At 45.0% G+C, this 27,203-nt stretch overlaps 1 protein-coding gene across 14 annotated transcripts; it reads left to right on the top strand.

Annotated features, from left to right (window-relative positions):
• Window positions 1-1,366: 1,366 nt before the first annotated feature.
• POMK (protein O-mannose kinase) lies at window positions 1,367-26,039 on the top strand. 14 transcript variants are annotated; one of them, XM_045458617.1, is made up of 7 exons: window positions 1,724-2,554; window positions 4,785-4,875; window positions 6,000-6,151; window positions 9,182-9,250; window positions 9,814-9,911; window positions 11,335-11,637; window positions 24,548-26,039. In XM_045458617.1, exons 6-7 carry the CDS (start codon window positions 11,356-11,358, stop codon window positions 25,316-25,318), a joined length of 1,053 nt encoding a protein of 350 aa, XP_045314573.1. In that variant the 5' UTR covers window positions 1,724-2,554; window positions 4,785-4,875; window positions 6,000-6,151; window positions 9,182-9,250; window positions 9,814-9,911; window positions 11,335-11,355; the 3' UTR covers window positions 25,319-26,039. The 14 variants fall into 14 exon arrangements, with proteins under 14 accessions (XP_045314545.1, XP_045314529.1, XP_045314503.1 ...); XM_045458647.1 differs by lacking the exon at window positions 1,724-2,554 and adding an exon at window positions 3,725-4,548; XM_045458638.1 differs by lacking the exon at window positions 1,724-2,554 and adding an exon at window positions 4,593-4,612.
• Window positions 26,040-27,203: the final 1,164 nt, after the last annotated feature.

Genomic DNA, 27,203 nt, shown 5'->3' with positions numbered 1-27,203 from the left:
GGACATTTGGGCTCTTTCCATATGTTGGCTATTGTCGATAGTGCTGCTATAAACATGGGGGTGCATGTGTCCCTTCAAAACAGCACACCTGTAGCCCTTGGATAAATGCCTAGTAGTGCAATTGCTGGGTCTAGGGTCGTTCTATTTTTAGTTTTTTGAGGAACCTCCATAATGTTTTCCAGATTGGCTGCACCAGCTTGCATTCCCAACAATGCTATTTTTTTAATGGTTATTTTACTTATTTTGAGAGAGAGAGCGAGAGCACACATGTAGGACAGAGAGAGAGGGAGAGAGAGAATCCCAAACAGGCTCCATGCTATTAGCGCAGAACCCAACACAGGGTTTGAACCCACAAAATGTGAGATTATGACCCAAGCCAAAGTCAGATGTTTAACCAACTGAGCCACCCAGGCATCCCTACCATTTTAACTGTTTTTAAGTGGTATTATGTACCTTCGTCTTGTGCAACCACCACTACCATTCATCTCCTGAACTTTTTTACCTTCTCAAATTGAAACTCTGTACCCATTATACAGCATCATTTTTAACAGCTGCATAGATATAATCTCTTTCAGAAAGCCCTATTGCTAAATATTTAGGTTTGTTTCTACAGTAAACATTCCTTATCCACAACACTTCATACAGTAATCTTGCACATGTATTCAATTATTTCTGCACGATAAACTCCTAGAAATGGGATTTGCTAGAGCCCTTTATATATAGGAGGAATTGATACGGGTTATACAAATTTACACTAATATATGGCTGTGGGGAAACTTTTAGATTCTGTACATCAACAGTAGGTATTACCATTCTCTTTCCTATTAGCCAATCTGAAAGCAAGTTGCTTCTAGTTATTTTACTTTTCGTTGTTCGGATTCCCAGTACAGGTTCAGTTTTTAACCCGCATCGAATTACACTCTTGATTTTGAACTTGGAAAATATGTCCGTGTAGAAGTAAATAGCACTTCTAGTTTAGCCCACAAAAAGTTATATAGTCTAACTTTCAATGTTGAAACTTTTCCATCAGGTACAGATGCCAGTGCGATGCATTGAGACTTCCAGCTTCCCTCCCCCTTTCCAGACAGTACTGTACACCTCCTTTGGCGTTTGTCAAAGTTCTTGCCTGCCACCCTTTGAATGCGTGAAACTCAGCTTTCCTGCGCAGGCTAAGCCCCTGAGTTTCCCCTCCACCAGTGGTTCTCAACCTTCAGAGTCTTCAGCATCACCCAGAAGCACAGATTGCTGGACCCCACCCGCCGCCAGGTCTGGGATGGAGCCAAGAATATGCACTTTTAACAATTTCCCTGGAGATGTGAAGCATCTGCTTCTGGTCTGAGGACCACCCTTCGGGACCACCGCTTTGCAATGATCAGGAGCTTTTTGAAGGGTTTAGATCTTATAGCTCCACTCCACTGTACGCAACTCTAGGCTGGGCGTCCAGACTAAAGCAATAATAGGTCAACACATCATTGTCCTCAAGGACTCAGAGAGAAGCCAAGGAGAGGAGACCGGTGGGGCGCACCGGGGCTGGAATCCTGTCTGCGAGGGCCTCCAGGTGCGCGGCGGGAGGCGGACGCCAGGGGGCAGCCTCGCGCTCTCTCTGCCCCCTCTGGTTTCCGGCCGCGCCGGCGCAGGAGGCCGCGTGCCGGAGTGGGGGCCCGCAGGTAGGCGCGGCGAGCGGGAGGTGGGGAGACGGGGAGGCGGGCGAGAGAGCGCGGGGAAGCCACGGGCCCCGGCGCGGCGTCCCGCTTGGACCCTAGAGAGACATGGGGCTGCGGGGCGGGCAGGCGCGGAGGGCGGAAGAGCTTCCTGCGGGGCCTGCCCTTGGCCGGCGGCGGCCGCGGCCCCAGCAGCGAGCGACTACCCTGAGGCCGAAAGTGGCACCTTTACGTGACGGACGCCTCCGCCCGGGTCGGGCTTGGGCTCCCGCTTGCGGGCTCCTGTGCTGCCTGGGGTCTTTCGTGCCGCCACTCCCTGGGGGCGGGGCTCCGTGTTAAGGGTATAGTCCAGTGCCGCCCGGTTTTTAAAGGCCGGCCCAGCCCTTTTGTTAGTAGTCTTGTCTTCTCCATCCTTTACCTTGGCTGTAGCACCTTTAGGTTAAGAAAGCATCCGGAACATTTAAAATAATTATTTCAATGTACCTCGTGTTCTACCGGCAAACTGAGATTCTATTCTCAATTTTTTTGGGTAACGCCAATTCGTTTTTCCTCTGGTTGAATTCAGTATTCAATCAATTGGTAAAAACTAATTTTGTTCCATTGCCTTCTTTTAAATAAGCTGTGATTGTAGAGCAGTGGTTTCCAGTTTTTTCTGTTACCAGCTTTTTCCTATCAATGTCAGAAATCCTTTGTGTCTAAACATTGCCTGAATTTCTCTTACCCAGCCGGCCCCACAATCTTTATTCCTTAACTTGCAAAACCAGCAGCAACTTTCAGTGTCATTTTGCTTATTTCAGGACAAAATTCCTTCAGCCATACAGCCTATCCACAGCCCTTGGCAGCCTACTCCAGAAATACTCCTTTCAAAGAAAAAAGGCCCATCAGGTGTTGGGGTGGGCTAAAGCTTTCTTTTTTTTTTTTTTTTTTTCAAACTTACTTATTTTTGGGACAGAGAGAGACAGAGCATAAACGGGGGAGGGGCAGAGAGAGAGGGAGACACAGAATCGGAAACAGGCTCCAGGCTCTGAGCCATCAGCCCAGAGCCTGACGCGGGGCTCGAATTCACGGACCGTGAGATCGTGACCTGGCTGAAGTCGGACGCTTAACCGACTGCGCCACCCAGGCGCCCCCTAAAGCTTTCTTTAAGAAATGGGCAGTCTTGGGGCACCTGGGTGACTCAGTCTGTTAAGTCAGTCTCTTGATTTGGCTGGGGTCATGCTCTCTCGGTTTGCGGGTTTGGGCCCCGCATTGGGCTCTGCACGGACAGCAGGAGCCTGCTTAGGATTCTCTCTCTCCCTCTCTCTGCCCCTCCCCCCATCTCTCTCTCTCTCTCTCTCTCTCTCTCTCCAAAAAAAAAAAAAAGTTAAAAAAAAATACTAGAATATTAAAAAAAAAAAAAAAGGAGAGAGATGGATAGGCAACTTCACAGCATCCACCCTCAACCCCTGCAGTGACCATGCTATGTTCAATTCCTGAACCTTCAACACCTGAAGGTTGAAGGATTTAGGGGAAGAATGTGAGGCTGGAAAACTTGGCTCCTCCATGTACAGTTTAGTGACCTTGGCTAAGTCACTTCACCTCTGACTCAGTTCTCTTATCTGTTAAATGGGAATAGTAACAATTATATATGCCTCACAGAATTAGTGTGAGGTTGACATTGTGTAAAAGTTGAGTTTTTGGATGAGTCTTTTTTTGAGCATTCGGAAGTGGATGTGAGGACTTAGGGATAATTGAAAGACTATTGAAGCATATAACTAACTGCAGGGCCCATAAGAAATGCATTAAATGGTAACTGGGTAATGGTGATCTAAGTTAGATTAGAAAATATGAATTTATACAGAATTTGTACCTGATGTTGGCACCCTTTGCATGGAAGTGAAGAAAGTGGTATGCCTCCAGAAGAAAAAATATGGTATAAGCTTCAGGCCCTATACAACTGAATCTACTACCAGTGGCGAGGTGGAGTCAGTGGAAGGTTGTCGGCAAGGGGGTTTGCGAATTAAAAAGATGGTGAGTTCAAATTGGAGTTGGTGCTGGATGAGAGCATCAGAGGACAGGCACAAGAAGAGATGAAGAGCAGATTTGGTGGGACTGAGAAAGCAAAGAGGAGTCAGTGTGTGAGGCTGTGAAGACAAGGAATCCTGGGTGATCAGGTAGTCAGTGCATTTTTACTGAGTTCTTGGCTATTTTCCAGCTGCTGAGGATACAGGGGTGTGCAAAGCAGGCAGATAGTCCTCCGGGAACTCACAGTTGAGGAAAAAGGAACCCACGTACTGGAGCCTGGACTTCTCAAGAGGGGCGCCTTCAAGGGTGGAGGAAAGCTCAGGGCCTGGAATGTGGGGTGCAAGGAGGGGTCTGGAAAGGCAGACAGGCTGGATCTCAGGGGACCTTATAGGAGTTTGGACTTTATCATGAGGACAGAGGAGGACTGTTAGATGGTTTTAAGCAAGGGGTGATCAGATTTGTGCTTTAGAAAGACCACCCTGTGTATACCAGCAAGAAACTTCTGCACATGCAGGAGTGTGTACAACACTTGCTTTGCTAGTTGTGGAGTTGAATGTGGCAAACTCGAGCTTCATGTGTCTGTGTGGATAAACCTCATAAACTTAATATTGAGCTTTTAAAAGAGCAAGTTGCAAAGGGTATATACAGTACAATACTACTTGTGTGAAGCTCGTGAAAACATCCATATATTATGTTATTGTTTATAGGCACACTGGTGGTGAAAATAAAAAGCATGTGTGGGAATTATATACGTCAGTGGTTCTTGGACTCGAGCATGCCTCTGAATCACCTGGAAGACTTGTTCAAACACAGATTTCTGGGCTTCACTTCAGTTTCTGATGCAATCGGTCTGGAGTGAGGACTCAAGGACTCACATTTCTAGGTGATGCTGCTGCAGGTCCTGGGACCACAGTTTGAGAACTCTGATGTACATCAACTTGTGGATGGTGATTACTTCTTGGGAGGGAGAAGAATAGGACTGGGAGGGGTCCAAAGAGGCCTCAACTGTATTTCTTTTTAAAAGATCTTCAAAAAAAATATGATGCACTGTTACTTGACAAAGCTTGATGGGTGTTCATGATATTATTTTTTAGATTTTTGATGCTTCAAACATTTCAGGAAAGAAAAAATCCTATTTGCTATTTGGAAAATGGACTGGAAAAGAGAAAGAAGTGGGAGTCCATGTAGAAAACTGTTGGCAGAAGCCCAGGTAAGAGATACTAGAGGCTTAGACCAGGGTGGCGGTAATAAGAAGGGATTTGAGAGAGGTTTGGGTGATAGAACTGACTGTACGTGGTGACTGGTTGATTTAGAGGTCGGGGAAAGAGGGGACCAAGTCACTTGCTTTGTGACTGGAGCACGTAGGTGGATTATGTGTCTGGCACTGTAAGGGAATCCTGGAGGAGGGGCATGCTGGTGACAAGAAAGAGCTCAGTTATGGACATCCCCGGCCTTGAGGAGCCAGCTGAGTGAAGTGTAGGAGAAAGACCTAGGCCACAGTGGAGACTTGGCAACCAACGGCATCACTATGTCTGTGAATGAGATTACATGGAGGGAATGTGTAGGATGGAAAGATGGTCTGTGACAGACCCAGAGGAATAGTGTCAGCTAGGGTAGGGCCCAGCCAGCTTCTGCTTGCCACTTGTATTTGTATGACCTGCAAGCTAAGAATGCTTTTTACCTAAAAATGTTGGGGGAAAAGGTCAAGAGAGGAATAATCTTTTGTGACACAACTATATGAAAACTACATGAAATTCAAACTTCATTGTCCATAAATGAAGTTTTATTCAAACCCAGGGGCGCCTGGGTGGCGCAGTCGGGTAAGCGTCCGACTTCAGCCAGGTCACGATCTCGCGGTCCGTGGGTTCGAGCCCCGCGTCAGGCTCTGGGCTGATGGCTCAGAGCCTGGAGCCTGTTTCTGATTCTGTGTCTCCCTCTCTCTCTGCCCCTCCCCCGTTCATGCTCTGTCTCTCTCTGTCCCAAAAATAAATAAACGTTGAAAAAAAAAAAAAAAAAAAAAGAAACAAACACAGCCACACTCATTTGTTTATGTACTGTTGCAGGCTGCTTTCACACCCTGGTGACAGAGTTGAATGGCATGATAGAGAGCTTGTGGCCTCTTATCATTTTACACTGCTGCTTGGTGGGTCATAAGTCATGTGATGCCGTTGTCACTGGATTTCAACTTTTCGCTCCTAAACCTAAATATTTACTGTGTGGCCTTTTATAGAAAAAAGTGCTGATTCTTGACCTAAGGTCTAAGTTAAGACACACTTGGTCATTTTTTGAATGTCGTAAAAGAGAGATGGCAGCCGTTTTATCCATTTCTTTAAGAGCACCTTGTGAGAATTAGGTACTGGTGGAAGAAGCTCAAGAGACTGTGAGGCCTGAGTGGTCAAAGTCGTCATAGTTCCAGTTGAAATCCATGAAGACAGGAGGGGATGGGCCAGGGGGAAAGATGCGGGCCTGGAGTCTTTATGAGAAAGGTAAGCGAACATCCATCAGAACACTGATGGGTGTAGCTGGAAAGACTGAGGGCAGGTTGAGCAGGTGGCATTGTTTCAAGAAAAGAAAGAGATTTGAGGCTGGAGCAATTCAGTAGAGCCAGTGTTTACTAGACATCTCTTAGTGACAACCAGGACATGCAAAGCAGCATTTTTTAAAATTATTATTAGTTAGAAAGAACTACACTGGGTGGTAGAAGAGTCCCCTACTTCTAAGATTTTTTGCTTAGAGGAAGCAGTGTTGCTGTGCTGACCCTTGACATGCAGCCTCATGGGCTGGGTCACTGGAAGAATAAAGTTGTCATTTACTGAGATTCTGACCGCTAGAAACAGCGGATTTGTGGGGAAAGAGCAGACGTTGAGTTTGGGAAGTATTTCTGTTATCTTTTTTTTTTTTAATAAATTATTATTTTTTTAATGTTTATTTTTGAGAGAGTGCAAGCAGGGGAGAGGCAGAGAGAGAGGGAGACAGAGGATCTGAAACTGATGTGGGGCTCAATATCATGAACGGAGAGATCATGACCTGAGCTGCAGTCAGACCCTTAACTGACTGAGCTATCCAGGCGCCCTGTTTTGTTATCTTTTTAAGTTGAAATATAATTAATATGCCATAAGTTGTTTTTAATTAATTAATTTATTTTTATTTTTAAATCTTTATTTTTGAAAGAGAGAGCATGAGTGGGGGGAGGGGCAGAGAGAGAGGGAGACGCAGAATCTGAAGCCAACTCCAGGCTCTGAGCCATCAGTACAGAGCCTGACGTGGGGCTCGAACCTATGGACTTGTGAGATCATGACCTGAGCCAAAGTTGGACGCTTAATCGACTGAACCACCCAACTGCCCCTAAAGTTTGCTTTTTAAAGTGTATGGTTCAGTGATTTTTAGTATATTCACAAGGTTTTGCGACCATCACCACTAATTCCACAACATTTTCATCCACAAAAGTAATCCAGTGCCCATTAGCAGCCATTCCCCTTCCCCTTTCACTCAGCCCCTAGCAGTCACTAATCCACTTTCTGTCTCTATGGATGTACCTGTTCTAGATATTTCATATCAGTAGAATCCTATGATATGTGATCTTTTGTGTCTGCATGTTTCATTTAGGATAAAGTTTTCCAGTTTTATCCATGTTGCAGCATGTATTAGTGCTTGATTTCTTTTTGTGGGTGAATCCTATTCCATGTTTGGATATATCAGATTTTTTATTTGTCCATTTATCATGAGGGACTTTGGGTTATTTCCGCTGTTTGGCTGTTATGAATAATGCTGCTGTGAACATTCACCTACAAGTGTTGGCATAAACGTATGTTTTCAGTTCTCTTGGGCATATACCGAGCAGCAGATTTGCATGGGGAACTCTATGTTTAACCTTTCGAGGAACTTCCAGACTATTTTCCACAGTGGCTGCATCATTTTATATTGCCACCATCACTGTAGGAGGGCTCCTATTTTCTCACAGCTTCCTCTGCACTTGTTCTTGTCTCTTTGATGACAGCCATTCTAGTGGATATGAGGTGGGTCTCATTGTGGTTTTGACTTGCATTTTCCTGAGGACTGTTACAGTTGAGCATCCTTTTGTGTGCCTATTTGCCATCTGATATCTCCTTTGGATAAATGTCTGTTCGAGTCCTTTGCCCGTTTCTAAATTGAGTCATTTATCTTTTTATTGTTGAGAAGAAATATTATTTTTGAATTGTCTGTCAGATGTTTAAGTGATGTCAAGGAGCCAAGGATGGTGTTCTGAGGAGGCTGGGACTAGGGCTTTACAACTGGGAGCTGTCAGCAGGTGGGGACAGAGAGCCAGAGTCTGGATGAGGTCTGTCTGAGCCCTGAGCACTACAGCAGCTTAGAGTCAGAGGCAAAAGGAGCCCCCAGAGTGCACCTTCCTGGGAACCAAATAATAAAGGCATTTCCAGAAGGAAAGAGTGATCAGCCATTCCAGGTGCCACTGAGCAGTCAAGACAAAGAAGAGAAAGGGCTGAGGCCATAGGAATGAACTTGTCAGGTGTATTGACCCATTTCAGTGGATGTGACTGTGGAGCAGTGGAACATGGCATCTCAATCACAGGAAAAGAGAGTTATTTTTATAGAATTTTGGGGGTGAGGCGCCTGGGTGGCTCAGTCAGTTAAGCGTCTGACTTCGGCTCGGGTCATGATCTCGCAGTTTGTGAGTTCGAGCCCCGGGTTGGGCTCTGTCCTGACAGCTCGGAGCCTGGAGCCTGCATCAGATTCTGTGTCTCCGTCTCTCTCTGTCCCTCCCCCAATTGTGCTCTGTCTCTATCAAAAATAAATTTTAAAAAATGTAAAAAAAAAAAATTTAGAATTTGGGGGGTGGGTGGAGTTTAGGCAAAATTTAAAGGAAACAATGTTTTGATGGACTCAAAGTTAAGCAGGGCTGCCTGTAAAGATGTCAAGATCTGGTCCAGACTGCAAAGTGGACCCCAGAGTCTGGTTCCTGGGAGACCACAGGGTTCACATAGATGTTGAATGCCTTCTCCAGAAACTGCTCATGTGCAGTTCTGCACCCAGTTGGAAGCAGAGGTGGCTTCTCTGTATCAGGGAGACTTAGCTCCTCCAGGCAAGAGTGGGATGTTTCCCTGTTCTTGGTAGGACTTTGAGTGGCAAAATTTTTGATAGTGTGTGACTTTAGAGAGCAGAGTTTCTCAGTGAGTAAGAAAGCAGTCTTCATTCAAAGAAGGGAGTTGTAGGGGCGCCTGGGTGGTGCAGTCGGTTAAGCGTCCGACTTCAGCCAGGTCACGATCTCGCGGTCCGTGAGTTCGAGCCCCGTATCGGGCTCTGGGCTGATGGCTCGGAGCCTGGATGCTGTTTCTGATTCTGTGTCTCCCTCTCTCTCTGCCCCTCCCCCGTTCATGCTCTGTCTCTCTCTGTCCCAAAAATAAATAAAAACGTTGAAAAAAAAAAAATTAAAAAAAAAATTCAAAGAAGGGAGTTGTTGATACTTTATACCTGTAGTGTGTCCTTAGGAGAAATGCTGCTTTCTATGAATTTTGCAGTTGGGTTGATCCATGTCTGGTGTCCCAGCTCTATGAATGGCAAGTGGATTTTACTTTCTCCAGGAGAAGGTATGAAAGAGCTGTCCCCTCTCAAGCTTCTGTTCTCAGTGTGAATCCTCAGAGAGGTCTTCTGGCCCGGCATCATCCAGGGAATTTCTTCTGTTATTCTCTGTCCTTGAAAGCTTATCACAATATCTGAGAAGCTTTTTTGTTTACTTGTTTATTGTCTGCCTTCTCCACTGGCTTCCCCCTAAGGTCCTAGAAGGTAAGAACCACATCTGTTTTATTTACTCACAGATCCCCAGTGCCTGGAGTTGAGCTTATGGAAACGGCTTAATACATGTTGAGTGAATGAGAGGGCTGGAATTTAGTGATGGAGTAGAGGGAGTGGATTATTGGAATCAGATGCAGGACTCTGAGCTCACACCAGCTGGCAGGGCTTCACGATGGAAGCCAGGCTGTCGCAGGATTTCCCACGGCTGCCACTCCATCCTGGAGTTCAAGGGCCTGAGGGATACCTGGACCCTAGGAGGGCCCCTGAAGAAGGTGGACCATTTGAATTATTGCCATTTGTCTATGTGCAGAGTTGAAGTTTTTATTCAGCAAACCTCCTTTTTGGTACTTTGTGACAGAGTATTTTCAAACCAGTGCCTGGGGCCAACCAGAACGCTGAGTGACCCAGGTGTCTGGGTGGAAACCTGAGCTGGGAGAAGGAAGACGCCCGTGGAAGGTAACTGTTCATGTCACAGTCATTTCAGACATAGGAAGCACAGAGTCAGTTCTGTCACTAGTGTTCCCCATGCATCCCAGTACTGATTTTTTTTTTAAAGTTTATTTATTTTTGAGAGAGAGAGAGACAGACAGAACGTGAGCTGGGGAGGGGCAGAGAGGGAGGGAGACACAGAATCCAAAGCAGGCTCCAGGCTCTGAGCTCTCAACACAGAGCCTGACATGGGGCCCGAACTCACAAACCATGAGATCATGACCTGAGCTGAAGTTGGACGCTCTACCAACTGACCCACCCAGGTACCCCTTTCCCAGTACTGATATTAAGCGAGCACACTGTTATGGCCATCTCCTGTGTCAGAGTACTGACATGCTTCCGCTCTGATTCTGAAACAGCTTCTGCCTCAAGCATTCTTGAGTGTCAAGCATCTGATGTCCAGGGTCCTTCCATCCCTCTCCCTTGCCAACCCCTCTGCCATCCAACAACTAGGCAGTAATGCTCCACTGCGGGCCGCACACAAGCTCTGATGCTAGAGCTGAATTGGTGAGTGTCCAGCCTTCCTGGCAGTTACTTGGTGCAAGGATCACCACCATCATTCCAGCTCGTGTGCTCATCAGCTCTTACCCCGCAGCACTGCCAGAGCCTTTTACCTGGTCTCCCAGCCTCCATCTGTTCCACCCCAAACACATCTTTCACACCTAGCCTTGCTTGTTAAAGACGCTAGGGAGCGGGACACCTGGGTGGCTCACTCATTTAAGCATCCGACTCTTGGTTTTGGCTCAGGTCATGATCTTATGGTTTGTGAGTTTGAGCCCCGTGTCTGGCTCTGCACTGATAGCGTGGAACCTGCTTGGGATTCTCTCTCTCTCCGCCCCTCCCTCGCTCTCTCTCATAAATAAATAAACTTTAATTAAAAAAAAATCCTTAAAAAATATTTTAAGGAGCTTTCTAGCACCTTCCAGGGAATATCCCAGCTCCTTAGCTGGGTTCAGGAGACCCTCAGCATCCAGCCCCTACCCCTACCCCTACCCCTACCCCATCTCCTCTCTGGCTCCTCTCCTTTGTCCATCTTCTGCCCTGGCCCCGCTAGACTAACAAAAGCAGTTTTCTTTCATTTTACTAATTATTCATTAAATATCTATTTAGTGCAAATTGCCGTGGGAGAAACAAAGACACCTTCCTTTTAGTTAAATCTAGAGTGGATGAACCCAGACGTTAGTTTGTAATAAAAAGACAGTGATCTTGAAAACAGCTGACATTGAGCATTCTGTACCTTCTTTAATCCTCACAAAGATGATAAAGCATGCAAGATCCTTGGGCACAAGAGGCATGAGAGGCTGTGTTGTCCTTAACCCCTTGTCACCCAAACACCTTAATGGACGTAAAAATTGACTGGTATTATTTCTTGTTTCATTTTATAATTCAGGAAATTACAGGGGATAACAGTATGGAAAAGAAAGCCCAGGACAGCAGAAAAGGTGCCCCCCACAGAGCAGTGCCCCCAGCTGTGGGGCTGCTCTTCTCCATGGCCCTCATGAACACGCTCCTCTACTTCTGCCTTGATTGGTTTTTCATCTCCCGTCCACGCTCTGCTCCCAGCTCTGCTCACTGTCCCCACGGACACTTCAGAATGGGACAGATGAAAAACTGTTCACCGTGGCTGTCCTGCGAGGAGCTGAGGACCGAAGTAAGGCAGTTGAAGCGTGTTGGAGAAGGAGCTGTGAAGAGAGTGAGTTCTGGGTTACAGCTGAGTGTTATTGGGGTGGTGTTTCGGGATAGCAGCTTGGCACGATGTGTTAAGAGCCATCAAAATACCTTTGGCCCAGTGATCTTGCATCTGGGACTTTATCCAAATAATCCATTGGAAGGAAAAAAGCTAAATGCATAAAGGAGATTTTGCTTTGTTATTTATAGCAATAGAAAACCAGAAATAATAACTGTAAGGGACTAGTTAATTATGGTCCATCCACTTGATAGAATGTTCTGCAGCCATTAAGTGTAGTTAGGAATCTCGTGTGAAAAAAACATATGATGAGGGGCGCCTGGGTGGCGCAGTCGGTTAAGCGTCCGACTTCAGCCAGGTCACGATCTCGCGGACCGTGAGTTCGAGCCCCGCGTCAGGCTCTGGGCTGATGGCTCAGAGCCTGGAGCCTGTTTCTGGTTCTGTGTCTCCCTCTCTCTCTGCCCCTCCCCCGTTCATGCTCTGTCTCTCTCTGTCCCAAAAATAAATAAAATGTCCAAAAAAAAAAAAAAACATATGATGAGAAGTAAAAAAATGCAACATGCAAAATTGCACAATACATGATTTTCAACTGCAAAATTAATGTATTTATGTAGAAAATATAGAAATTACAGAAATTGTGCTATAGTGAAGGATTATGAGCAATTTTTTTCATTCTACTTTTCAAACTCTGTCATGGTATTATATTGATGTTTTAAAAATTTTTTGTTTATTTTTTTTAAGTTTATTTATTTTGAGAGAGAGAGCAAGAGAGCAGGGGCGGGGCAGAGAGAGAGGGAAAGATTCCCAAGTGGGCTCCATGTTCATTGTGGAGCCCCACACGGGGCTTGAACTCAAGAACCATGAGATCATGACTTGAGCTGAGATCAAGAGTCAGACACTTAGCCAACTGAGCCAGCAAGGTACCCCTAAAGTTTTTTTATTAAAAAATTTTTTTTTTGTTTGTTTTTAATGTTTGTTTATTTACTTTTGAGAGAAAGAGAAAGAGCACGCGCATGAGCGGGGAAGGGGCAGAGAGAGAAGGACACACAGAATCCAAAGCAGGCTCCAGGCTCTGAGCTCTCAGCATAGAGCTCGACATGGGGCCTGAACTCACAAACTATGAGATCATGACCTGAGCTGAAGTCGGACACAGCCTGCCAGCTGATGTCTGGGGTACATAGGGTTTGGTGGGACTGGGAGGACCGTTGGAGCAGTTTGAATAGAGGGACAAGGTGGTGTGTGTGTGTGTGTGTGTGTGTGTGCGTGCGTGCGTGCGTGTGCATGTACACTTTCACACGTGAGTACAGAAGAGACCGAGGTGTGGGCTAGGGTGGAAGATTGGCTAGGTCTTGCAGGGGAGAGATGTCACTGCTTGACAAGGGTGTTAGCAGTGAATGTAGTGAAAAATCTGTGGATTCTGGTCATGTTTGAAAAGTAGAGCCAGTAGGATTTCCCAGTAGATCAGTTGTGGAGTGTAAGAGAGGGGGACTTTGTGTGCTGTCTCCCTTCTCATCCTGCATTCTGCTCACACTGGCTCATTCCTGGTCTCCAAACAACCAGGCGTGTTCCGTCTTGGGGCCTCTGCTGGTACCCACCTTTTTTACTGGGACACGTTTTCCTCAAATATCCACACAGCTCACTCTCAGATCATTCTGAACACCCAGAGTAACGAGCCTCTGGCCCTCTTCCCTTGCCCTGCTCTGTCTTCATAGCACATGACAAGGATCTTGGCTCAGGCAACAGGAAGAATAGGGTTACCATTACCTGAAAGGGGAGGGCCAGAAGAACAGAGTTTCTGTGTGCGTGAGGTGAACATGTTAAGGCCCTCTAGATGCCCACGTGGAGACACAGATGGTTGGAAGAACAAGTCTCCCAAGGGGCAGGGGGTGGGAATATAAATTTGGGATGGTGCTGAAAGGATGTGAAGAAACCACCAGGGAGGGATGTGTGTAGAGAAGAGGACTTACAGCCAGTTGATTTTTGTCTCCTTCAAAGAGGTGACTTTGAGGGGCTGGCTGCCCACTTGTTTCCATGTTACTGCTCAGACCATTTTTTGTATCTTTTTCAGAATTGCTCTTGGCCTTGAAGGATATATTTCTGGGTAGGTAGTTTTGATGGTGGCAAATTGTTGTTTGAGGACGGATTGGAGTTTAGGGAACCTCTACAAATCATGCCCATCCAAGTATGGGGTTTAATAATAAGGACAGTAACTCTGATTAATGCAGTTTTGTTTATTAAAGTGAAGTATGATGGGGGCACCTGGGTGGCTCAGTCAGTTAAGCATCCAACTCTTTATTTCGGCTCAGGTTGTCATCTCAGTTTGTGGGTTTGAGCCCCGTGTGGGGCTCTGTGCTGACAGCGCAGAGCCTGCTTGGGACTCTCTCTCTCCCTTTCTCTCTGCCCCTCCCCAGCTTGTGTTCTCTCTCTCTCTCAAAGTAAATAAACATTAAAAAAAAAAATGAGGTATGACTGAAAGGCAGTTACATTGTTTTTGTGTGTCTTTGGCTGAAATTTGCCCTCAGGGCAAAAGTATTTTGTGCGCTGGATGTTAGCTCCATCAGTGAGGAGTCTTGTCTGTCTTGTGCCCTTGAACCCCAGGGTCTTTACAAGTCCCAGCACAGGTCGGCCTTTCACTGCCACCACAGGGGCACTGAATTGAACGACTCCTTGCACTAATGTGTTTCCCATCGCTGCTACCAGCTCCTTTCCATGTGGGCACCCCTCCTCACTGACACCCCAAGCTGGGAGGCGTAAGCTTCTCAAATAGGAATTTCTGTGACCAGAGTTCTTGCATCGCGCTCGCTGACCTCCTCCTCCTCTCCTAGCACCCTTGCTTCAGTAATTCTTCAGTATCATCAGGACCTCCAGGGTGTTGATCCCATGACAGTTTCACTTTCTGTCTTCACTCCCCTATCTCACCCAGCAGCAGAGCCTCTGTGGCTGTTACCCTCAGTGTCACTCTCATGCAGACTCATGCAACAGCCCCTCCACCTCTCTCTCCGTTGTGCCTGGTGGAAGAGTCCCAAACCCGGTGACCCCAGCTGTGCACCTGCATCTGAGCAGTTGCCCTGGACAAAGTCGCACAGCCTTGGGATTTAATGCATGACCACAAACCTCAGCCGTGCAGTCAGCACAGCCCAGCAGCCCTACTCTGTTCCCTTGGCAACTTTTCCTTCCCCTGCCTCAACTAATGATCTTGCTGCATGAGTTGTTATGAAAACAGAATCTTCCCAAAGGGAATTTCTTCATCCTCTACCACCAGACCTGTAAGCCCTCCAGCTCAGGTGTTGTGACTTCTCGTGACTTCTCATGACGTCCTTCACTGGAGCTCTCCACTCTTTCCTGCTCCCTCAGTCTTCTCCACTCTGAGGGTCATCCTGGCTGGCCTGCAGACACGCACGCTTTGGCAACAGAAATCCCTTTCCCAGATTCCCTGTTCCTCGGAAGCGCCGTGCATGCTCTCCTTCCTCTGTAGCGAAAATGCTAGAGCTCTGGCCCCACTTCTCTTCTTGTCCTCTGCCAGGATGGCTTCCAAACACCCCTTCTCCAGGGAATTGCCCTTATCCCGACACCTGCAAACCCCAGGTTGGACATTTCTCTGTCTTCTCTCGCTTTATTTTTTCTGCAGCCTTTGATCCAGTTGACTCCTCTGTCCTTGCAACCCTGGCTGTCTGTGCTACCACCTCTTCATGGTTTTCCTGCTCTCTCACTGGCCATTCCTAATGACTTCCCTTTGCTGGTTTCTGTTCCCTGTCTTGCCCCCTGGTTCTCAGTCAGAAGCGATTTTGTTCCTCCAGGGGACATTAGGCAACAGGTAGAGACATGTTTGTGGTTGTCACATCCTGGGAGGAAGGGGGAGTGGTGCTCCTGGCATCCAGTGGGTAGAGGCCAGGGAGGCTGCTAAACTTTCCACAACGCACAGGACAGCCTCAGCCTAACAAATAATTAATTACCTGGCCCAACTGTCTGTAGTGCTGAGGTTAACAAACATCGTTCCTCTTAGTTGCTTCCTGGATCCTCTTCTTTTGCCTTCTTTAGATATAGTCTTAAGTGATTGAATCTAGTGCCATTGCTTAAAGACGTTTTGTGTTCTTGGGACTCCCAAATTTTTATCTCTAGCCTGGAGCTCTCCCTAAGCCACATTTGTGTATCCAACTATTTATTTATTTGATATCTCTGCTTGGTGGTCTGTTGAAACATCTAAGTGTCCTGAGGATGGAACTCTTGATAATTTCCCCTCTGAGTCCCGCTCTCCCAGCCTCCCCTATGTAGGTCAACAACACCACTTCCTTCCCACCTCCTTGCTGGAGCCCAAACCTGGAAGTCATCTTGGATCTTCTCCATCACTCCCCCTCAACTAAGCCAAGAGCAAGTTCCATCAGTTATATTTTCAAAACAGGCCCCAAACTTGTTTGATGATCTCCCTGGCCCCTGACCCATTCTAGCTGTCACCATTAGTTGTTGCCTTGGCCCCACCTGCTTTTGCCGGTCATGATGCCCCAAGCATACTTGTCTTCCTTTTTTTGAGAAAGAGAGTGATGCAAGTGAGTGAGGAGCAGAGAGAGAGAATCCCATGAGGGGCAGAGAGAGAGAGAGAGAGGGAGAGAGAAGCAGGGCTCACCTGAAGTGGGGCTTGTGTTTTGCCCAAAGTGGTGCTGTTGTTCACCCCACGCGGAGCTCAAGCTCACCCAGAGTGGGGCTCCACTGTGTGCCTAACGACTGAGCCACCCAGGTGGCAGGCATAGTTGTCTTCTAAACACAGCTCAGATCATGCTACACTTGCAGGGCTTCCCTTTCCCCTTAGGGGGAAAAGCCGCACCTCTTACCACAATCTGCCACCTTCTTCCTCATCTGGACCCAGCTCACCTCCTAAACTCACCCCAGATGGGTCCCTCACCCTGCCTTACAGTCACCTTTGCCCTTTCTTTTGTCCCTTGATCAAACATGCCCTTTCTCATCTCAGGGCCTCTGCAGTGCCTTCCTCTACGTCAGACACAGTGAGCTCCCCCTCCATCATCCAGTTCTCAGCTTCTGGGTCACACAGGGGTCACTTCTCAAGAGGGGTTCCCAACACCCGTCTTCAACCTCCCCCCCCCATTACTCATCTGGCTTCCATTTTGTTGTCTCGTAAACGTAAGCTCCCTGCGGGCATGAAGGTGTGTCCTCTGCCTCTAGCGCAGGGCTTGCTTTATAGAACACATTTTAGGAGCTAGAAGACAAGGGCTTTTTAGCTGATTCCTCATAAAATAAAACACTGGTTTAGCTTTGATGGTTTCCTCAATATACAGACATGCAGCCAACCCCGTCTTTTCCCAGACTGTGTTTTTGGTTTGTGTTTGGGATTGCCTGGAGCAGTGTGCAACTTTGCCCCTGAAAGGCAGATTGACTTGTTGCTTTTTCTTCTCTGATTTTCTTTAATTATAAAAGCAGTACATTCAAATATTCAGAAGGAGGTGAAACACAAAGTAAATTTCCCTTCTACCTCTTGGATTCCCCATCTCTGATCTTATTCTCTGGAGATAACAGTGAGAGATTCATCTCTTTTAGATTTTTTTTTTTTTTTTGTAAATTTTATTTCATGTGTATTTTTTAAGTTTTTACTTTTTTATTAAATTTTTTTTAAATTTTTATTTGAGAGAGAAAGAGAGCTCCCAGAAGCAGGGGAGAGAGGCAGAGGGAGGGAGAGACAGAGACAGAGAGAGATCTTAAGAGAGAGAATCGCAAACAGGCTCCACGCTCAGTGCAGAGCCCAACTTGGAGCTTGATCCTATGACCCTGGGATCATGATCTGAGCTGAAATCAAGAGTTGGACACAGGCCCCCCTTCAATTAAGTTTTTAATTTTAATTCTAGTACAGTTACCATACTATCCCTTGTAGATTTTTTTTTTTTAATTTACGAGAGAAAGAAAACATGAGTTGTGGAGAGGGGGCAGAGAAAGAGAGAGAGAGAGAGAGAGAGAGAGAGAGAGAGAGAGAGAGAATCTTCAGCAAGCTTCATGATGAACACAGAGCCTGACATGGGGCTCGATCCTACAACCTGAGGGCATGACCTGAGCCAAAATCAAGAGTCGGACACTCAACCAACTGAGCCACCCAGGCACCTCTCCCTTCTAGATTTTTATTTATTTGTTTGCTTATTTTTAAACAAATTTTAAGACATATTTTATTTTTGAGAGAGAGTGTGCAAGTGTGCTCTATGAAGGGCAGAGGGGGAGACAGAGAATCTCCAGCAGGCTCCATGCTGTTAGCACAGAACCCTGGGCAGGGCTTGAACTCACGAACCATGAGATCATGACCTGAACTGAAATCAAGAATCGAGTGTTTAACCAACTGAGCCATCCAGTGCCTGCATTTTGGATTTTTAAACCCAAGATTACATTAAAAGAATGAGATACATACTCTGTCAGCCATCTCAAAGACAGAAATACCCACATCTTAAGGGCCTGCGCATTTTCTGAAACAGATTTGGTGCAACAGTACTCGTGAGAGAGAAGAAAGATTACAGTGGAACCAATTCTTCCAGAAGGCAGAAGGTCCTGCCATATTGCTGTGGATAACCAAAGCATGATTCAGGTCACACCCTGTTTTGAACAGGGGTGAGCAGAAGGTGGTATAACCTCATGTGTCATTCCGTGTGCCCAGCCCATGATGTTGACTTTATGAGATCACAGATCACTGTTAGAGTCTTTACAGCTGCATGTTTTTCCTTTAAAATTAAAATATAGTACAGGGATGCCTGGGTGACTCGGTTAAGTGTCCAATGCTTGATTTCAGCTCAGGTCATGATCTCATGGGTTCTGACAGCGTAGAGCCTGCTTGGGATTCTGTCTCTCTTTCTCTCTCTGCTCCTCCCTGACTCATTCTCTCTTTCAAAATAAATTTTAAAAATATAATACATTAAAAAGCCATAAAATTTGGGTTGGATCCTTTTAGAAGAAAGAATTTGATTCTCTTAAAATTACCCTGTAGTCCTCTAGTTTTCTGTAACATTTAGAAGGATGTTATGTGATCTATTTTTAATACTTCAGGCTGAAAAACAGATGTTACATGAATTGTATACTTAAAAGTATGAAATAACAGTGTCCACTTCTCAGTCCCTCTTGCAGGGTCCACCTTCTCATCCCCCTTAACCTTGGATCCTTCTTCCTCTATGTTCAGTCCCTGAATGACTTCATCCAGCCTCTTACATTTATCTGCACAAAGACCTCTGCCCTGAACTCTCTAGATTTTTCTATACAGCTACCTACCCCACATCCATCTCCACTTGGATGTTAGAAAGGCTTCTCACATTGACTGTGTCCCAAACCATCCCCCCAGCCTGCTTTTCCTTTATTCTTCCCCAATGTGGTTAATGACAACTCCGTTAGCCCATTTGCTCAGGACACACACCTGGGAAGAAGCATCCTTCACATGTTTCTTTCTCTCACATCCATGTTTAGTCCATCAGGAGGTTCTATTGTCTCTGCACTTAGAAGAGATCCAGAATTTGGCCAGTCTTCAGACTTCTCTGCCTGTCTCCCTCCCCCCATTCAAGCCACCATCATCTTGTACCTGGATTATTTCAGTAGCCTCTCAAGTGGGCTCTGTGCTTCCACACTTGTCCCTCTCTCAGCCCTTCACAACCAGAATACTGCCATTAAATTCTAAGTAGCATCTCTCCTCTGCTCAGAATTCTCCAATGGCTCTCTTTCTCATTCAAGTAAAAGCCAGAGTCCTTTCACCAAGTTAAGGGTTTTATGAGGTCTGCACCCTTTTCCAACCTTATTCCTACTCCGTTCCCCTTTGCTTATTCCTCTCCAGCCACTCTGGCCTTGCTGATGTGGCAGCCTGTGGGCATGCTGCCACCCCAGGGCTTTTGCCTTTGCTGTTCTTTCTGTCTGGGCCATGGTTACCCCAGATAGCACATGGTTCATGCCTCTACCTCCTTCAGGTACTTGCTCAAATGTCACCCCAGTGAGAGCTTCTCTAACCCTATTTAAAATTGAAAACCCTTCCCTGCTTAATTTTTCTTCAGAGCACATTTTACCCTCCAGTATACTTTATACATGTCCTGTTTATTTTCTTTATTATCTGCCTCCTACATTAGAATGTGAATTTCATAGAGGCAGGGATTTATATCAGTTTTTTTATTAACACAAATATTTGTTAAATTTACGAAGACACAATAGTTATTTTTTTACTACAAAAGACAGCATAAAGTAAACTAATTGTTTTCTAAAATTTATCCTTTACATTTGTAATAAAGGATCACATGGATAATATACAAAGAGCTCCTAGAAATTAATAAGCACAAAACGACCCCATGGAAAATTGGATATAGGACAATGAACATACTTTCTGCAGAAGACCTACAGAAATGTCAACAATGATTAAAAAGTGCTCAGTCTCATTAGTAATCAGGGAGATATAAATTGGGACAGTAAAATGTTTTTCATTTTTCAGATTGGTACATGGTAGCAAAATTGATAATATCTAGCGTGATTAAGGCTGTAGAACCTAGGATTCACTCATACACGACAAGAGTGCCTGCTGGCACAGACTTTGGAGGGTCGTGTTGGCCATCCATATTCCTCATTCAGTCACCTGTCTACTTACCCAGCTTATAGAAATGCTTGAGACATGCACAGAGTTATGAATATAGGGCTATTTATTGTAGAATTGTTAATAAGAAAAAAGGGAAATAATTTAAATACCCATCAAGTCTTTAAAATAGATCACATAAAACCATGTTAAAGATTATAGAGCTGCATGGAAGAAGGAACTAATTCATCTGACTACATCCATTATAGATTTCATGAGTCTTTATTATATTACACTTTAGTTTTAAAGAAATGATCATCTGAAAAATCTCACTGAAAATACACTAGCATAGGTAGTGTACCCATACTGTGAAATATTGTGCAGCTTTAAAAAGAATGACCTTTAGGGGAACCTGGGTGGCTCTGTCAGGTAAGTGTCTGACTTTGGTTCAGGTCATGATCTCATGGTTTGTGAGTTTGAGCCCCATGTTGGGCTCTGTGCTAACAGCTCAGAGTCTGGAGCCTACTTCATCATCTGTGTTTCTCTCTTTTCTCTGTCCCTCCCCTTCTCATGCCCTGTCCCTCTCTCTCTCTCAGAAGTAAACATTAAAAAAAAAAATGACCTTTAGAAAGAATATATATACAGGAAAGTGTAAGGTATTAGTTATGTGAAAAAAAAACAAGTTGCAATATGACATGTATGTTATACTCTTATTTTATGTCACTGTAAACTCAAATGCTATTTATAAAGTATGCATTAACACGTATACACACATAAAGAAATGGCTGTGAGGTTACCAACCAACCAGTTTACAAGTTTCCTTTGGGGGAGTAAAAGTAGGGGGAGGAAATCTTCTGTTTTTGAATTTTTCCAAGAAGAGTATTCTTGATTAATTTTATAATTTAAAAAAAAGATAAAACTGCTCTCTCTAAATAAGAGAATTTTAGAAAGTGTAATAAAGCAACTCAATTAGATATTGCTAAGAAATGATTTTCTTATATAAAATTTTTTAGTGTTTATTTATTTTTGAGAGAGAGAAACAGCACAAAGGGGGGAACAGGCAGAGAGAAAGAGAGAGAGAGACGCAGAATCTGAAGCAGGGTCCAGGCTCCAAGCTGTCAGCACAGAGTCTGACACAAGGCTCCAACCCATGAACTGCAAGATTATGACCTAGGCCGAAGTCGGCAGTCAACCGAGTGAGCCACACAGGTGCCCTGCTAAGAAATGATTCTTTTTTTTTTTTTTTTTAATTTTTTTTTTTCAACGTTTATTTATTTTTGGGACAGAGAGAGACAGAGCATGAACGGGGGAGGGGCAGAGAGAGAGGGAGACACAGAATCAGAAACAGGCTCCAGGCTCTGAGCCATCAGCCCAGAGCCCGACGCGGGGCTCGAACCCACGGACCGCGAGATCGTGACCTGGCTGAAGTCGGACGCTTAACCGACTGCGCCACCCAGGCGCCCCAAGAAATGATTCTTAAACAATCCCTGACCTGCGGATATTTAACTTGGAAGGTTTCAGATATTTGTGAGTGATTCCAAAGACTTTCATTTATCTGAGGCACAAAAATTCAATGTAAACAAGGGTTTAGGAGGAAGTCATAACGCCTGTGGTTGAGCTTCTTCCAACATTTATTTATTTACTTATTTAATGTTTATTTTTGAGAGAGAGAGAGAGCATGAGCAGGGTAGGGGCAGAGAGAGAGGGAGACACAGAATTCAAAGCAGGCTCCAGGCTCTGAACTGTCAGCACAGAGCCCATTGTGGGGCTCAAACTCATGAACCGTGAGATCGTGACCTGAGCTGAAGTTGGACACTCAACTGACTGAGCCACCCAAGCACCCTACCATTTATTATTGAATAATGTATGAATAAATTGTAGCAGCTTCCCTAAAGTGATCACTGTTTTTATGTGAAAAATGAGCCTAGGATACCATGGTGTCTGCTGGAGTTGGTGGTCACCGTGAGGAGATAGGTCTAAGGAACTGAAGGCCCTCAACAAAAAATAAGATTTTTATATTGGAGTCAAGTGTCAAGTTCAGTGTTGATGCAGGTCTATGGAGAGAATGTGTTCCATGTCAAAATATATATATACAAATAAAATATATATATGAATAAATATATGTATTCATGAAACTTTTAGTGAATTTAGCAGCCAGAGCAAAATCGCTTTTGAAAAATTCAAATATAGTTAACATACGGTGTTATACTAGTTTTCGGTATACAAGTAAAATGGCTTTTTAATAGAAATTATGATCCAGGGGCACCTCGGTGCCTCAGTCGGTTAAGTGTCCAGCTGTGGCTCAGGGCATGATCTTGTAGTTTGCAGGTTCCAGCCTGGCATCAGGCTCTCTGCTGTCAGCATAGAGCCCACTTCGGATCTTCTGTCCCCCTCTTTCTCTGCTTCTTCCCCACTCAACACTGTCTTTCTTTCCCAGAAATAAATGAGCATTAAAAAAAAAAAAACTATGGGGGCATCTGGGTAACTCATTTAAGCGTCCAACTTCAGCTCAGGTCATGATCTCGTGGTCTGTGAGTTTGAGCCCTGTGTTGGGCTCTGTGCTGACAGCTTGGAGCCTGGAGCCTGCTTTGGATTCTGTGTCTCCCTCCCCCTCTTCCCTTCCCCCACACACTCTCTGTTCTCTCTCTGTCTCTCAGAGATGAATAAATGTTAAAAATAATAATAATAAGAAGAAGAAATAATAAAAATTGTGATCCATAGTGAAATTTCTCAATTTTGAGTTTTTGAAAAGGTCTTGAAAGATTTCTTTTTATTTATTTTTTAAGTTTTATTTATTTTGAGAGAGAGAGAATCCCAGGTAGGCTCTGTGCTGTCAGTGCAGAGCCCGATGCGGGCTTGAACTCTCAAACCGTGAGATCATTACCTGTGCTGAAATCAATAGTAGGGCGCTTAACTGACTGAGCCACCCAGGCGCCCTGAAAGATTTCTCTGTAAATATTAAGGGTCAACTGTCGGTACCTGGGTTTTTCCATTAATGAACCTCTCTTTTCAGATCCCAAAGAAATCTTCACAGGTCTCTAACTCACCTCCATTTGATATATTTTTGAGTTCTTTTTAAAAATGTTGTTAAATATGAAAGTCATGTATATTCATTCTAGGAAAGTTGGAAAATACTGTGACTCATAAAGGAAAAAAATCGCCCAGGATCTTAGCATGTGAAGAGAACTGAAACAACCTATTTCCTTTGATTTCCATGTAATTTTGACTTGTTCTATGCAGTTAGAACAACATAAATGAAATTTTGTATCCTTTTTCATTTGTGACATTACTTTTATCTGTGAAAACTCTCTCAATATGTACATTTTGCTGACCCCATCGTCTTCTTTTGAGTGGTCTACCATTACTGAACTACTCCCCATTTTTTGATGGACGGATAAGTTCCAGTTTATGCTTTTATAAGTAGTGCCAGATTTTTATTCCTAGAGATTTGGTCTATCTCAGATTACCTCCTTAGATAGATTTTAGATTTGATGTTAAAGGCACTTGATAAATCATGCTCCAGATTGGTTTCGAAAACCATAAGCTTTGTTTTAAAGAGTAAGTAGAAGCACAGAGAAACAGCCCGCTAGCAGCAGAAGCAGCCTGGGGCAGCCATCTCCCCACTTCTGAGTCCATTTTCTCTTGTGCAGGCTTCTGCCTTCCCTTTGGGGATTTAAGCAGAAGATCAGAGGTTCTTAATGACAGTACTTCCCACAAGCCTTTCCTGGCTAATAAAATGGAGAACCGAGGCTTCCTGTGCAGTTGTTCCCCTGTTGGCCACACCAGGATGGGCAGCTCTAGTGTCTGCGGGTGTTTCAGCTTCTGCTGTTACAGTTGAAGTAACACAAAACCACACGCCACGTAAAATTGTTTTCCTTACCTAAAACTGTTTCTGTGGTTTGCTATACTACCTTGAAAAATGAACAAGTAATATTGTGATGCGTGAGGTGCTGGCCAGGTGGACTCCCCACTTTTCCAGTCTTCTCCCCTGGTCCTCCCCATCCTCAGCCCTTTCTGCTGCAGGAATTTGGACCTGGTCATTTTGCCACTCCGTGCCTTTCTACAGCAGCCCCCTCTTCTGGGAGTGCACTTCCCATTCTCCACATCCACCCTGCAAGCCCCAGTCATCCTTCAGCCCAACTCCCGGGAACCTCCCCACACCCTCTCCAGATGGCCCTCAGCACCCTAAGCAGAGTCCCTCCTGGGCCCGCCCTAGGCCTTCTGCACTGGGTGCCTGTGTTTGCTCAGCAGTGAGTCTTTGTGACCAGGCTGAGAGCCACTCTAGGACTGGGTTTGTCTGCCTAGTTTCTACCTTCTCTGCACCTGTGGGGTTGGTTTCCTGCTCACTAACACAGGTGACGGTTTCAGGTTTGATTGTCTCTGGCTTGGTTTCAGGTCTTTCTGTCTGAGTGGAAGGAACGCAAAGTCGCGCTCTCACGGCTCACCAGTCTGGAGATGAAAGATGATTTCCTGCATGGGCTGCGGATGCTGAAAACCCTGCAGAGTAAACATGTTGTTACCTTGCTTGGATACTGTGAGGAGGACAACACTATTCTTACCGAATATCACCCCTTAGGTTCCTTGAGCAATCTGGAAGAAACGCTCAACCTTTCCAAGTACCACAGTGTGAACACGTGGCAGCACAGGCTGCAGCTGGCCATGAATTATGTGGCCATCATCCACTACCTGCACCACAGCCCCCTGGGCACCCTGGTCATGTGCGATTCCAGTGACCTGCCCAAGACCTTGTCCCAGTATCTGCTGACGAGCAACTTCAGCATTGTGGTAAACGACCTGGACGCCTTGCCCCTGGTGAACCACAGCTCAAGGACGTTTGTGAAGTGTGGCCACAGGGAGCTTCACGGGGACTTTGTGGCTCCAGAGCAGCTGTGGCCCTATGGAGAAGACATGCCTTTTGATGATGATCTCATGCCCTCATATGATGAGAAGATCGACATCTGGAAGATTCCAGATGTCTCTAGTTTCCTTTTGGGGCACGTTGAAGGAAGTGATATGGTCCGATTTCATTTGTTTGATATTCATAAGGCATGTAAGAGCCAGACTCCTGCAGAAAGACCCACTGCTCGGGAAATTCTAGACACTTATGAGAAGGTTTTGAATCTGCTCAGAGAAACTGTGATGTCCCAGACAAGAGAAATGCTATGAAAACCATTCAGTCAGTGAAGAATGGGTTTCAAAGAACAAATGGAATCATTATAGCAATTCTTACTCTAATGGTGAGTTTTTTGCTGTTCAGTGTGTGGTTCTTCCTCTGTATCTACATTCACATGCACGTGTGAGCGTTGCTTATCCCCTGGTGGGACCTGGGCAGATGCCTCACCTTCTCACACTGATCACTCCTGCTGAACTTGAGAAGCAGTGGATCTAGCCATATCTGAAGGAGGTAACAAAAATGTCACCACATAGGGGCTTCACCTGCCCTAATTACTGAAGTTGTAAACTTGTAAGAAACATATAAAGAAAAGATCCCTAAATGGCAGGATATGAAAGAAATGTACAGTGGTTTTCCAAAGAAGTTTTTTTCCTCATTTTTTTAGATAATAGTCAACATTACCAGGGTCATGGGAGTATTTGTGGCCTGTCAACATCACATGGTGTTGATGAGGCCATCTTTACTGTTTTAAATGATTGTTTAAATGTTTACTTTAATGAATGTGAAGCTCTTGTGCCATCCTCTTTCCAAAAATCTAAAAGAGAACTATGATAGCTTGCTCTTTGAAATTTTGAATGGACAAGGAATATTTAGAACAGCAAGTATGAGGGAAATTGTATATTTATGTTACTGCCTTGGATGGTGTTTGTGAAATTCCTATTTACCTTCCAGCTAGGTTTTCTGTGTCCAAAATAAATTATTGTGAATAGTTTACATCAACAGTGTCACTCATTACTGGAAAGTGTCAAATCCTTCCACTTGAGTTGCATGATGGAATCCTTTAGAAAGTTCTTTCTTCGTCACTGTCATCTTCCTTTGTAGGGGATAATGGATTTGGTGTGTATTAATCATCACTAATAAGATGGTTAAAGCTGACATTGAGGGACAAAGATGCCCTGCAGCAGATGCTGCTTTCCCTTGAACTTGAGCAGGTGTCAGGATCACTAGACTCACAGGAAGCTGTGTCTCACCCTAGAGTCTCTGACTCAGTAGGTCTGGGGCAGAGTCTGAGACTCTGCATTTCTAACTGGTTCCCAGATGATGCTGGTGCTGCCGGTCTTGGGACTACATTTTGAGAACCCCTGCCCTTAATTGTTAGGGAGGGCACCACAGCAGTAGGATAGGGTAGTACAATCAGTATTATGTCCTGTTCTACCACCTGTGGGGCTCAGTGGGTCATGTGCTTGATCAGAGAATGTGCTTGCCTAGAAGATTTTAACTGTCACTTTTTGTTATGAAGACTCTGCCACAACCAACTAGAATGGCTGTGATCGAGAGGATGGACAATAACAAGCGTCGACGAGGATGTGGAGAATTAGAACACTCGTACGTTGCTGGTAGAAATGTAATGTGGTACAGCTGCCTGCAGAACAGTCTGGCAGTTCCTATGACCCAGCAATTCCACTCAAAACAATTACCCAAGACAATTGAAAATATGTCTACAAAAAATATTGTACATGAACATTCATAGCAATGCTCATAATAGACAAAAGATGGAAATAACCCAAATGTTCATCCACTGGTGAATGGATAAAGATGTTACCAGGACACCTGGGTGGCTCAGTCAATTAAGTGTCTGACTCTTGATTTCGGCTCAGGTCATGATTTCACTTTGTGAGTTTGGGCCCTGCAGTGGGCTCTGTGCTGACAGCACGGAGCCTGCTTGGGATTCTCTCTCTCTCCCTCTCTGTCCCTCCTCTGGTCGCTTTCTACCGCTCTCTTTCAAAAATAAATAAAGCAACCTTAAAAAAGAAGAAGATGATACCATACAATAAGATATTATTCAGCCATAAAAAGGAATGAAGTATTTACTGATATATGTTCCAACATGGATGAACCTTGGAAACATTCTAATTGAAAGAAGCTGGTCACAAAAGA

Source organism: Leopardus geoffroyi, chromosome B1, assembly GCF_018350155.1.
Source record: "Leopardus geoffroyi isolate Oge1 chromosome B1, O.geoffroyi_Oge1_pat1.0, whole genome shotgun sequence".
Classification (NCBI taxonomy): domain Eukaryota; kingdom Metazoa; phylum Chordata; class Mammalia; order Carnivora; family Felidae; genus Leopardus; species Leopardus geoffroyi.
The sequence above is the reverse complement of the archived record's forward strand: the minus strand, read 5'-3'. Positions and strand labels throughout refer to the sequence as shown.